General features: G+C 41.4%; 1 protein-coding gene across 1 annotated transcript; it reads left to right on the top strand.

Moving 5' to 3' along the window:
• The first annotated feature begins 6,038 nt into the window (after positions 1 to 6,038).
• On the top strand, positions 6,039 to 14,509 carry bcat2 (branched chain amino-acid transaminase 2, mitochondrial). The gene is given in 12 exon segments (XM_029650081.2): positions 6,039 to 6,133; positions 7,999 to 8,070; positions 8,536 to 8,736; positions 8,987 to 9,097; positions 9,204 to 9,323; positions 9,679 to 9,818; positions 9,820 to 9,840; positions 10,332 to 10,474; positions 12,110 to 12,195; positions 12,371 to 12,511; positions 12,610 to 12,684; positions 12,845 to 14,509. Coding segments are annotated over 12 exon segments (1,170 nt in total). The 5' UTR covers positions 6,039 to 6,115; the 3' UTR covers positions 12,887 to 14,509.
• Positions 14,510 to 14,640: the final 131 nt, after the last annotated feature.

The following is a 14,640-nucleotide window of genomic DNA, read 5'->3' as shown; positions in this document are numbered from 1 at the left end:
GAAAAAAAAGCAGATCCGCGCTACATTGGGTGAGGCGGGTTGCAGGAGAGTATTTCGAAGTTGAGGTTTAGCAAAATGTTTTAAAAGATATGCGAAGAAAAATATGTAAAAAAAGGATATATACAAGGGACACGACACGACAAGACGTCTGACTGCTACGCCATCTTGGATTCTATTGACCTCATTCCATCAGAGGATGCCTGGTAATTCTTTAAAAGTGCTTTCCTCACCATCTTAAATAAGCATGCCCCGTTCAAAAATTTTAGAAATAAGAACAGATCTAGCCCTTGGTTCAATCCAGACTTGACTGCCCTTGACCAGCACAAAAACATCCTGTGGCCTACTGCGTTAGCATCAAATAGCCCCCGCAATATTCAACGATTCAGGGAAGTTAGGAACCAATAAGCACAGGCAGTTAGGACTGATAACTTCAGGAATGGGTGAGCTACATGACATTTAGCATGAAGTCACCCAGGTGTCCCACACAAGTTGCCCAAATGTACCCAAGTGGCCGAATTGGTGAAATGACCTATAACTATATACAGCAGTGCAAATAACTATATACAACATATCAAAAAGCAATTCTAACACACACACACACACACACACACAAAAAAAATATTAGATTTTTTTTTATTTTTTTTAAAACAGTACACACCCCTTGGAAGTCCTCATCATAATATTTTGCTACCTGTGCCATGTCCCATAGCAGTCTCTTTCTGATGTAAAGCAGAGGCAAACTGAACAAGTGGTGCATTTCATGCGACACAGAACACAACGACGCCTCCATGCTGTGCCCTTTTGGCTCTGAGGCACAGTCATGCCTGCAGTAATGAACTGTGGCATATGAACACCACTGGGGCCTCCCAGTCGGAGTCGCTATCACTGTGAAAGAAAACATAAAACAAATATTTGTATTGTATGAGCCTTTTATCATCACATAAAATAAATAAACATGTGTGTATATATATATGTGTGTGTATATATATATATATATATATATATATATGTGTGTGTATATATATATGTGTGTATATATATATATATATGTGTGTGTATATATATATATATATATATATGTGTCCTCCTCCCAGAGCGCTAAGAACCTTGGCGTGATCCTGGACAACACCCTGTCGTTCTCAACTAACATCAAGGCGGTGGCCCGTTCTTGTAGGTTCATGCTCTACAACATCCGCAGAGTACGACCCTGCCTCACACAGGAAGCAGCGCAGGTCCTAATCCAGGCACTTGTCATCTCCCGTCTGGATTACTGCAACTCGCTGTTGGCTGGGCTCCCTGCCTGTGCCATTAAACCCCTACAACTCATCCAGAACGCCGCAGCCCGTCTGGTGTTCAACCTTCCCAAGTTCTCTCACGTCACCCCGCTCCTCCGCTCTCTCCACTGGCTTCACTGGCTTTCCGCTACAAGACCATGGTGCTTGCCTACGGAGCTGTGAGGGGAACGGCACCTCAGTACCTCCAGGCTCTGATCAGGCCCTACACCCAAACAAGGGCACTGCGTTCATCCACCTCTGGCCTGCTCGCCTCCCTACCACTGAGGAAGTACAGTTCCTGCGCAGCCCAGTCAAAACTGTTCGCTGCTCTGGCCCCCAATGGTGGAACAAACTCCCTCACGACGCCAGGACAGCGGAGTCAATCACCACCTTCCGGAGACACCTGAAACCCCACCTCTTTCAGGAATACCTAGGATAGGATAAAGTAATCCTTCTCACCCCCCTTAAAAGATTTAGATGCACTATTGTAAAGTGGCTGTTCCACTGGATGTCTTAAGGTGAACGCACCAATTTGTAAGTCGCTCTGGATAAGAGCGTCTGCTAAATGACTTAAATGTAATGTAAATGTAAATATATATATGTGTGTGTATATATATATATGTGTGTGTATATATATATATGTGTGTGTATATATATATATGTATATATATGTGTGTATATATATATATATATATATATATATGTGCACTGAAACCCACCATGACTATATAAACGATTGTTTACATGGGCGAATCACGCCGAATGCTCCGTAAAAAAATGATAGAGATGGAATTCCCGGCACAAATAGTTTACAAAATGTTTAGATTTAGGCTATGTAATTGATTTTATCAATGAAAACGGCACCTCATTTGATCAATGGGATACTCAGGAAGAGAAATAAGAACAAGATATCAGAATGTAAGTCATAATTTTACCTTCAAATGTGAAAGTCTAAAAACTGTCATGGCGGAAAATGTTTCTGTTCTTGATTGCTCTTCTCAAACAAAAGCATGGGATTTGTTCTCTGTAATAGCTATTTTAAATTGGAAAACGTAGTTTGATTACCAAGATTCTAATCTTTTGAAGGGTGTAAGACACTTGCATTTTCAAGAATGTTTAATGTTACGAAATTGTATTTTTAGTTGTCACTCTGAAATTTCCCCTGATGTTGATCCCTGTACGGGGACAGCAGCCATAATGACTCGTGACATGACTTGGACTTGAGCCTTATGACTCGACCTGATACCCTCCCCAAGCCCAAATATTAAAAATGATGCTATTAAAAAACGTGTGCAGCGCATCAACTCCTCATTTAACTGATTACAGTTTGAATCGGACAGCAGCCAATCAAATTGTGCCAGCTGAGAAAAAGTTGTGCGTGGCAGTGCAGAGGAAGGTCGGCGGGTGAATTCAGATGGAGCCCTTGGAAAGATGATACCCCAAATTATTATTTTCAGATATAAAGACGACGACGCTGTGTCAACAAAAAAACGGATTGCAACTTGCAAAACATGCGGGAAGAAAATTACAAACGGAGGCGCAAAAATGTCCAACTTTGTTCGACATTTGAATCTGCACATAGAATGTTAAGTCATGGCTAATATAGCCGACAGCTAAATATTTTATTACTTTACTGGTGCATCATGTAGGCTAACGTAACGTTAAATCAATGAGCCTCCACACAGTCAGTCAGTGCGGGAACGTGATCATCGCACCCAAGATTGAGCTAAACTGGCCAGGCAGTTGGTAGCCTAAATCCTGCCTGATGTTACTGCTTTTCCTAAAACCATTGACATACGTTAGCCTACTGTAACCACACAGAGAGAGTGTGTGTGTGTGTTAAGTTTGGGCGATTGTGTACAAGCCTACATAGCCCGATTTTGCCCCATAGCGATCCTCGATAGTCGATCACTATTGGGTGGGTGTGTCTTTCTCATGGCTACTCATGTATTTCTATGGAAATATAACGTTTATTTGGAAAGTAATAAATATATAGATATTTTTAAAAGCATTCATGATTTGCGTAAATATCATATACTAACTATTACTCTTGTTAAACATATGAAATGGTATTACATTTGGTGAAGAGCACATTATGACTTGTTTAGGACTCGAAACTCAAAGTTTAGGACTTGATACTTGACTCGGACTTGCCTGTCTTGACTTGGGACTTACTTATGACTTGTAAAATAATGACTTGGTCCCACCTCTGGCAAATAGCCCACCCAACTAGCTCATATTATTTTTTTTGCTCTTTTGCACCCCAGTATCTCTATTTGCACATTCATCTTCTGCACATCTACCATTCCAGTGTTAATTGCTAAATTGTAATTATTTTGCCACTATGGCCTATTTATTGCCTTACTTTCCGAATCTTACTACATTTGCACACACTGTATATAGATTTTTCTATTGTGTTATTGACTGTATGTTTGTTTATCCCATGTGTAACTCTGTGTTGTTGGTATCGCACTGATTAGATTTATCTTGGCCAGGTCGCAGTTATAAATGAGAACTTGTTCTCAACTGGCCTACCTAGTTAAATAAAGGTGAAATAAAAAATACATTTAAAAATGTTTTGCATGTCAGCAATCAACTTTTCAAGATATGTTACTTTCCAAATACAGAAATCATCCCCACATGATGCACTTTGCTGTAAAATTACATGTCTTGAAAACTTGAGTGCTGACAAGCAAAACATTTGGGGATTATGTAATCAATGGACTAATTAAACAAATACCAAAATATTGTTTTGGGGTGGAATTGTCCTTTAATCCATGCATTAACCGAATTGAATGTAACCAAATGATGCAGATTAACGGTAAATGTACTACTGGTGACGTACGTAACGGTGAGTTTATAAAAAAGAACACTCAACAGTCAAACAACTAATACAAACAAGGAATGCGCAAGAACTGGAGGGAGACAGCTAATCACATTCTGGAGAGCTGAGCGCATTCTGCACATTATCTTCACACATATTTTAGATGCATTGCTTTTCACTGACAGCCGCATCGCAATAATTAGCTCGGCCTATTGCTACATGCGCTGCCCAAATTGAAATGCTTCCCAACTAGGCATATAGGCCTACATGCTTGTGATTTTAAACAATCCACTGCTATTTTTTTAAATAAGCTAATGATCCTCTGTGGCTAAGTCATGCTTTCTGGTGAAGTATTTTGAATGATTTTAATGTTCTTCACAATGCTCCAAACTCCAGAGCACAAATCTCAGGGACATGGATGTGTCATTTGTTTTGCTACAGGGTAGAACAAATCCCCAGGAGAAATCCCCAGAGTAGGCCTAATTCAACATTAAATGAAACTAGACCAACAGGTGATTCAGGCTCCACAAAACACAGATGCCCACATTGATTAAACTTAGGTTACTTGGAATAGATTATACAACCTCACTTATGCCAATATTTTTTATTTACAATACACACATTTTGAATACAGTAAAATACATTTGATTAGTAACAATTAGACATATATCAGACAAAATATTTTGCAACCCTCCCATAGGATAGCATCCACTTGCATGTAAGGTAAATTCATTATTTTCAGTCAGTAGGCTTAGCTACATAGGTTATGTGAGTGTGATAGCCAGAGTGCCTAGTATTTAATATACTGTATATCTCAGTGGTGCACTGGAAGAAGTTGTGAAACCCAAAGATCATAAAATGTGTGCAACCGGGAAATGCTTCCGGAGAGTTGCATCAGCTTTCCATATGCACACCAGAGAGGAAAATGTGAAGCAAGATGTTTTACTCAGCTGTAAAACTTTTTGAGGATCTGGGGACCCATGCCAAATCTTTTCATTCTCCTGAGGGTGAAAAGGTGTTGTCGTGCCGTCATGACAACTGTTTTGGTGTGTTTGAACTATGATAGTTTGTTAGTGATGTGGACACCATGGAACTTGAAACTCTTGACCCACTTCACTTCAGTCCTGTCGATATTAATGGGGGCCTGTTCGGCCCTCCTTTTCCTCATTGGCTAGAATGGTCCCACCTGATCTCGCCTCCTCCCGTCTATCTTCCATCTTTGAGGACATGCATTTCTATTTTTAGAGCTGCCACTTGACTATCTTGTTAATATAATAGACAATCTTTGTGGACACGGTATTGGACAATGCAAGTGTGCTGAATGCTGATGGACATTGAACATTGGTATGTAAAGAAAACGACAGGGTTCAACATATTATTATTACAAAGATTTATACAATATTACAGGAGAAATTATGCATTATATAACAAATACACATCCAAATGATGGTTACCTTGTAGTATTTAAATGCCCATCCCACCGAAAGCACGACGTCCAATCAAATAACAAGATTGCTACAACTCCCCGTTCGTAGACCAATCGTGGCCATCTCCACTCTTGGTCGTTTGAACTTGATTAACCTCGTTTATTCGAACCCATCTAACCGTGTCTGTTTTGTCCAATCAGATGGCAGAGATTCGTCACGCATATGTCATCTTCAACAACACACTGCTGTGCTGACTATTATCATCTTCCATTATAATTTGCTGTATATTTTATTAACAATGAATTCAGTATTCATACCAGCATGTCTTCAGATGACGTCTTTATTATTTCGTGTAAAGGTAAAATAGCCTACTTGAAATTCAATGGAATTTGCAAACCTATTCTTGCACAATTTACAAATGAAATATATAAGAAATATATATCAGATACGAATTTGGACATGGTTGGTGTTTTATTATTTTAATCTCAAGAACATTGTTGTCATTATGCCAAGGTCCAATACGGAACGCACTGCTTATAGAATTTGCTCCCACACGGACACATATACCATTCATTAGCTACGTAGCGGAGATGGCAGCTCTGAGGACGGTGAGTCCAAAGATCACTCTCTTATATCGCTATTGTCTGTTTATCTCGATCGTCTCTGTAAATAGTTAACAATGCGGGGCTAATGTGTTGAACAAGTAAGAGTTAATGGACCTCTACTATTTACTTGTTTAACTGATGTGCTACTCGTCCCGCGCTGCTTTACCTTCAGTCTATCAGCTACACAGGCGCAGCTACTGCTTTTGGTGACGTTATTCGTGTTGGCAGTGTGGACATAAAGCGTGCAGTCACATATGAATAGGCCTAGGGGTGTCTTTGCGCCAGCATTCGGAGCGGGGGTGATAAATAAATGTGTGGCGTAAAAATAGCATCTTTAAACAGATTTTCATTGTTATGCAAAATAACAATGCAGTAATGAATATTTAGGGTGGATTACATTATTCCGAATCTTTAGCCAGTCAGAATCTACAGATGTAAGCTTTAAAATGTGAAGGGTGGTTTGTTTACGATAAAAGCGAAATCTCAATGCATGGAAATACAGTGTCAAATTACGTTTCATTGTAAAAGAGGTGGTTTTCCCTAGAAATGGCATGCCTGCTATGAGGTGTTGGCTATGTCTCCAACACACAGACACTCTCTCTCTCTCCGCATACCTTCACAAGACAGGCCAAAACATACAGTACCAGTCAAAAGTTTGGACACCTACTCATTCAAAGGTTTTAATTTATTTTTACTATTGTAGATTGTCTACATTGTAGGTTACTAGTGAAGACGTCAACTATGAAATAACACACGTTATGGAATCATGTTGTAACCTAAAAAGTGTTAAACAGATCAAAATATATTTGAGATTTTTCAAAGTAGCCTCCCTTTGCCATGATGACAGCTTTGCAAATTCTTGGCATTCTCTCAACCAGCTTCATGAGGTAGTTACCTGGAATGCATTTCAACTAACAGATGTGCCTTGTTAAAAGTGAATTTGTGGAATTTCTTTCCTTAATGTGTTTGAGCCAATCAGTTGTTGTGACAAGGTAAGGGTGGTATACAGAAGATAGCCCTATTTGGTAAAAGACGAAGTCCATATTATGGCAAGAACAGCTCAAATAAGAAAAGAGAAACAACAGTCCATTACTTTAGGACATGAAGGTCAGTCAATGCGGAAAATGTAAATAACTTTGAAAGTTTCTTCGAGTGCAGTCGCAAAAACCATCAAGCGCTATGATGAAACTGGTTCTCATGAGGACCACCACAGGAAAGAAAGACCCAGTGGTCTACCACTTCGCAGCTGAGACGTTGTTGCTCTTAGATGTTTCTACTTCACAATAAGAACACTTACAGTTGACCGGGGAAGCTCTAGCAGGGCAGGAATTTGACAAACTGACTTGTTGGGAAGGGTGCATCCTATGACGGAGCCATGTTGAAAGTCACTGAGTCCTTCAGTAAGGCCATTCTACTACCGATGTTTGTCTATGGAGGTCGCATGGCTGTGTGCTCAATTTTATACACGTGTCAGCAACGGGTGTGGCTGAAATAGCCAAATCCACTAGTTTTGAAGGGGTGTCCACATACCTTTTTGTGTGAGTGTGTGTATATATATATTATTAGTGTATTTACAGCCTGCTTTGCTCCAGCTGTCCCTTACACAGACACAGTGCAGGGTACTGAACACAATATATATATATATATAAATAAAATGTCACGCCAGACAAGTAAACCAGTAAAGCACCACATCTATCTAGAAGAGGGACAACATTGTAACCTTGGTTGAGAAGGCAAGTTTCCAATGTGGGAGTAGATTGTATTACAAGGTTCTTAGTAGGTTATTTGTCATAATGTGAATTCTGATAGCCTATGTTCTTTTAACTTTACCGGGATTATTAAATGTAATGTTTTCTCTTGTTTATTAGGCACTTCATGGACGGTTCATTCAAGCCTTCCCCTACTCTATGGGGTCGTTGCGGTTTGCCAGCTCATTCAAGGTAATATATAAAGGAGAAGTAATGACCAGACACCTGAGACAGTTTCCTGAGTCATTGTATTACTCTCTATTGTCTGAGTCATCACAACCCCCAACACAGGAGGGACTCTGAGGCACGGCTGTTTATTAACAGAGGCCGGCTGAAGCTTCTTTACAGGTAGAAGTGTCATTTGGCGCGTGTTCAATGGCCTACCAGTCAGCCCGGGGTCTATTGATCAAACGTTTTCTTAGTCCACCACGTGACTCTGTACCCTTTCTTCCCTTCTCACTTCCTTGTGCTTTGATTATTCAATTCAGTTTAATTGATGTGCTTAATTGGCTCCCAAGCCACCATTAATTTCCGCTCCAAGCAAGCCCTTTCATTACAATAAAGAAAATCATTGTGTTCGGCCCTCGCTCTGTTCCTTTCCCCTCCTCGTCTGTCTGTCCGTCTGTCTCTTCTGCTCCGCCCCGCTTCCTCTCTCAGGCCGCAGACCTCACTATCGAGCGCAACACTGCGGGGAAGCCCAAGCCAGACCCCGCCTCCCTGGTGTTTGGCAAGCAGTTTTCAGACCACATGCTGACCATCTATTGGTCAGAGAAAGAGGGCTGGAAGGTTCCCCAGATCAAGCCCTTTCAGAACCTGTCGCTGCACCCTGCCACCTCTGCCCTGCACTACTCCATAGAGGTGAGAGACGGAGCCATAGTGCAGACATAGGAGACATTTGGCTATGTTAGCCTCGTAAAACCAGACAGACGTCGCAATAGTTCACATTCTGTTTCATAAAGGAAATGTGAGCGCAGTGGTCAATTTGCCTGACGAGGCTAGCACTGTCTTACTGAGACCTCGGTCCTTGATACAAGTCACCTAGCTTATTCTTTCAGAGATGGTTCATTCTGCCAGATGTATGAACAGTATGTCTGTGTCTGTCTCTCAGCTGTTTGAGGGCATGAAGGCGTTCAGAGGGGTGGACAATCACATCCGTCTGTTCAGACCCAACCTGAACATGGAGAGGATGCACCGCACTGCTGAACGCAGCTGTCTCCCTGTGAGTCTCTCTCAGACCTGGTCCTGAAGAACCCGGTTCTGGTTTTCCACTCAATTGAACTGAACCAAGTAGTTACAGGTCCTCTGTCCCTCCCATCTCTGTGTAGTTGTTTGATAAGGTGGAGCTGTTGGAGTGCATCAGGAAGCTGGTGGAGGTGGACCAGGACTGGGTCCCCTACTCCCTAGACGCCAGCCTCTACATCAGACCCACCTACATTGGGATTGAGGTGAGCACTGCTCCCCCTCTCACAGTCACAGGAGTCTCCATGGTTTCACATTTCATATTGTTGGTGGGGGCAGGTAGCCTAGTGGTTAGAGCGTTGGGCCAGTAACTGAAAGGTTGCTAGATCGAATCCCTGAGCTGACAAGGTAAAAATCTATCGTTCTGCCCCTGAGCAAGGCAGTTAACCCACTGTTCCTTGGCCATCATTGTAAATAAGAACTGGTTCTTAACTGACTTGCCTAGTTAAAGAAAAATAATGATCATATCTATTTTTTAACCATCTACACTTAGCCCTAGGTAGTGACATAGCGCTGTCACTGTTTCCTCCAGTAACACCCCTCTCCCCCTCCTGGCCTTAGCCTTCCCTGGGTGTGTCGAGGGCCAGCCAAGCCCTACTATTTTGCATCGTGGGTCCTGTAGGGCCCTACTTTACCACAGGGGCCTTCAGCCCAGTCTCTCTGCTGGCAGACCCAAGCTATGTCAGGGCCTGGAGAGGGGGTCGGAGCCTACAAGATGGGGGGGTGAGTATCACACTAACACACACACTTCCAAGTAGAAGTGACTCAACAATTTGCGACAGCAACAATGGGTTGCTTTGTTGCATTGGAATTTCTGAAACAGGAGTGGTTTCTTAATAGCTTATTAGCTATATAACAAATTGTATAACGTCATGGAATTATGAAGATATGGTCTGACTCTGGGGCCCCAAGTTTACTTCTGAATAGAGACAGTTTGAGGCTTATAATGTAATTGTTTAGCTATTTTAACCATGCACATTCCTCTAGACAACATGTTAGCTGAACATGAACTTAATGTCCTGTCTGTCCTCTGGTAGCCATGTTGTTTGACCTCTCTCACAAGGTCAGCCCCACCAGCAGGAGGAGCTGTTTATGAGGGTTGTGTGTTTCCAAGGAAGCTGCCTTCTGAAATGAAATATTCCATCACCCCTCCTCTCTCCCATGTCTGTTCCTCCCTTTCACTCTCATACTTTCTGTCTCTCCCTCTCTGTCAGTAACTATGGGCCTACTATATCAGTGCAGAATGAGGCCATAAAGCAGGGCTGTCAGCAGGTCCTGTGGCTGTATGGAGAGCAGGAGGAGATCACAGAGGTCGGCACCATGAACCTCTTCATCTACTGGACGAATGAGGGAGGAGGTCTGTTTCACTGTCTATGGTCTGTACGGCGCCTTCAGAATGTATTCACAACCCTTGACTTTTTCCAAATGTTGTTACAACCTGAATTTAAAATTGATTAAATTTAGATTTTATCACTGGCCTACACACAATAGGCCAGTGATAATGTCAAATTAAAATCCGAAATGTCTTGAGTCAATAAGTATTCAATCCCTGGCAAGCCTAAATAAGTTCAAGTCACATACGTTGCATGGACTCACTCTGTGTGCAATAATAGTAATCAACATGATTTATTAATGATTACCTAATCTCTGTACACCACACATACAATTATCTGTAAGGTCCTTCAGTTGAGCAGTGAATTTCAAACACAGAATCAACCACAAAGACCAGGGAGGTTTTCCAATGCCTCACAAAGAAGGGCACCTATTGGTAGACACTGAATATCCCTTTGCGCATGGTAAAGTTAGTAATTACACTTTGGATGGTGTATCAATACACCCAGTCAAACAATGATGCAGGCATCCCTTCTAACTCAGTTGCCGGAGAGGAAGGAAACCGCTTCGGGATTTCAACACAAGGCCAATGGTGACTTTTAAACAGTGACTGTAATTAGGAGACCACTGAGGATGAATCTACAACTATGTAGTTACTCCACAATACTAACCTAAATGACAGAGTGGGGAAAAAGGAAGCCTGTACGAATAGAAATATTCTAAAACATTCATCCTGTTTGCAACAAGGCACTTAAGTAATACAGCAAAATATGTGGCAAAGCAATTAACTTTTTGTCCTGAATACAAAGTGTTGTGTTTAGGGCAAATACAACACATTACTGAGTACAACGCCATATTTTCAAGCATAGTGATGGCTGTATCATGTTATGGGTATGCTTGTAATTGTTAAGGACTGGGGAGGTTTTCAGGATGAAAAATAAATGGAGCTAAGCACAGGTAAAATCCTAGAGGAAAACCTGGTTGTCTGCTTTCCACCAGGCACTGGGAGATGAATTCACCTTACAGCGGGACAATAACCTACAGCACAAGGCCAACTCTACCTCAAAATAAGACTTAATGTTTCTGAGTAGCCGAGTTACAGTTTTGACTTACATCTACTTGAAAATCTATGGCAGGACCTGAAGGTGGTTGTCTAGCAATGATCAATAACAAATTCTTCAAGCTCTGTCAAATTGTGAAAATAATAATGGGCAAATGTTGCACAATCCAGGTGGGGAAAGCTCATAGAGATTTACACAGACTGACAGCTGTAATAACTGCCGAAGGTGCTTCGACAAAATGTTGACTCGGGTATGTACACGTAAATGAGATTTCTGTATTTCATTTTCAATAAATGTGCAAAATGTGCTTTTCACTTTATTGTGGGGTATTGTGTTGAGAGATTAAAAAAATAATATTTAATCAATTTTGAATTCAGGCTGTAACACACAAATGCAGACTAGGTGAAGGGGTATGAATACTTTCTGAAGGTACTGTTTGTTTGCTTAGTGTCTGCCTAGACTGTCAAAATAAGATGTGTCAGTGCTTCCCCCTGTTGGATGTTAATGTTTCTGTTCAACTTGAAATGGTGAATTCTGTTCAACTCCAAACGACGGTGTACAGCTTATGCATGTGAGTAAGAGTATCTGTTTGTATGTAGAGAGAGAATTGCTGACTCCTCCTCTAGATGGCATCATTCTCCCAGGAGTCACCAGACAGTCTCTGCTAGACCTGGCCAGAGAATGGGTAAGTAGTGAGGAAGAGGGAGGTTATAATGGGAAAAGATCAAAGTTATTTGAGAACAGAGAGGATATAAGACCAGTGTAATCCATTGACATAGAAGACAGAAGATGGTTAGCAGAATTATTTTATTGGAATTCTAGTGATGCACAGTCATACAGACTTGTTTTGTTTCCTTCAGGGAGAGTTCAAAGTGACAGAGCGCACCATGGGCATGAAGGAGCTGCTCGGTGCTCTGGACTCAGGCAGGATTACGGAGGTGTTTGGTGCCGGGACGGCCTGTGTGGTCTGTCCCGTCGGCAGCCTGCTCTACAAAGGGAAGGTAACCACAAGCCTTGGTGTATTTCCATTTTTCTGAAACCCTTTTGTTTTGCCCTCAAACAAAATGCTCCAGATTATATTCTCTCTCCCCTCCCTCAGACCTACCAAATTCCTACAATGCAGAATGGTCCAGATCTGGCCAAGCGATTCCACAAAGAGCTGACAGACATGCAGGTAAGCAGGTCTCTGCCCTAATGCTTGCTTTGCCCCTTTAAACAGAGTACTTCCCTCCGATATTAATTACAACTAAATACATTTTGCTCTAAGCAACAAAATAAAGATGATGCTCTTTTTTTGTTTCCACTCTTCACTTCTGGCGCCATCCACTCCTCAGTATGGCCGGAAACAGAGTGTATGGGCACCACTGGTTGTTTAATTGGCAGTTTGCACATGCCAATCATATCGCGACCAGTCCCCCGCTCCATCTTCAAGACCAGCAGCTTCAGCACAACCCATAATGCACTCCTTCTGATAGGCTGGCAGAGATGAACAGGTCACGTCTGTTACTCTTGGGGACTGCGGGGACTTTTAAAGGGATAGGGTTAGTCTGTCATTCAAATGTTGCAACTTGCATGGAATACCGACAGTTACACAATACTGTATAAGTAATGCTGTGAAACGGCTGCAGCTTCGGTTCAACCAACCTAGTCTAGTCTGTATTAGGAACAAAGTCAGTCTTCTTCCTATTCAGTCCTTTATCATACTGTAGCACAGGTTACAGAAGAAATCGTCCTCCAAGCTTTTTAATAAACACTACATGAGATGGTCTATAGGGTTGTCCATGCTATTGGACACAAACTATTGTTGTAATAGTTTAAATATGCAATACACACAACTATTGTAGGGGATTACTGGTAAGTTATTGGTCATTTGCAATATGGGAATAACTTTTACAGGTACTTAATAGGAACAATTGAATCTGTTAGACATTTTCACTGGCTGACATAAGGAATATGTTGACTGTAGGAACGGATCAGATCAAAACCACGTCACAGGATTTGTTACTTTCTAAATATCACTCTATAACCTGAGGAAGTAGAATATGATTTAAAAGACTTTTTGTTGTTGTAGAACCTATGTATATCAGGAATACAAATGGTTATACATACCATATTGACACCAGAGGTGCTTTTCAACAATCTCCTAGAAATGAGTTTACACTGACCTTAGTTTGATTTAAGTCAAGTGTGTGACTGAGCAGAAGAAAGTCAGTCAAGTGATCGTGTGTCTTTCTGGATTGGAAAGATGCCACTAAGAAAGTGATGTTGAAAAGATTGAGATTAAAATGGAAAGGTCCAAGTGAACTCAAGCATACACAAAGAGGTTAGCTATAGTTACATGATGTACTTAAGCAATAAGGCCCGAGGTATATGGCCAATATACCATGGCTAAAGGCTGTTCATATGCGCATTGCGGAGTGCCTGGACTCAACCCTAAGCCGTGGTATATTGGCCATATACCACAAACCCGAGGTGCCGTATTGCTATTATAAACTGGTTACCAACTTAATTAGAGCAGTAAAAATACATGTTTTGTCATACCCGTGGTATACGGTCTGATAAACCACGGCTGTCAGCCAACCAGTTTATAATGTAGACTTCAGAGTACGAGAGAGACCACGTTCAATAGATGCTATAGACTGTGACTTCTGCACTAGGTTGTGTGTAATCATTATGTAAACTTAAGGTAACAATGAGTAGTTATTTTTTTGTCTGTGGGTTTTTCTTGTCAATTGGAACAACAGTCTTCCCAATTATTAACTGTATATCCAGGTTTATGTCCTCATCCTGCTGCTTTCCTTTCTATTAATGTATTTGCCTCTTTCATATCGCTTGGTTTTCTCCATTCCTCCCTAAGTGCCTGACCGGGTGTGTGGACTGTCGTTGTCCTGTGGATCTAACTTGTTTTTAGTTGTTGCACTAGGCTATCCTGCTGGATCTTTGTGTTTTTGTTGTGGGACATTGTTACTAGATTTTTACAATAAACTCCATCTGTGGTCCATTGTCTGACTGGATGTGGTTTTGCTAAACTATTTGTACTGCTTTGATGCTCATGCACTTTACTCGATTAAAACTTAAATCTCACATTGTCAGTGTAGTCCCTTCTCAGTAATAATGAACGAACCACACA

This window comes from Oncorhynchus nerka, linkage group LG26 (assembly GCF_034236695.1).
Source record: "Oncorhynchus nerka isolate Pitt River linkage group LG26, Oner_Uvic_2.0, whole genome shotgun sequence".
NCBI classification, from domain to species: domain Eukaryota; kingdom Metazoa; phylum Chordata; class Actinopteri; order Salmoniformes; family Salmonidae; genus Oncorhynchus; species Oncorhynchus nerka.
Note: the sequence above shows the minus strand (reverse complement) of the source record. Positions and strands in the feature narration are given on the sequence as shown.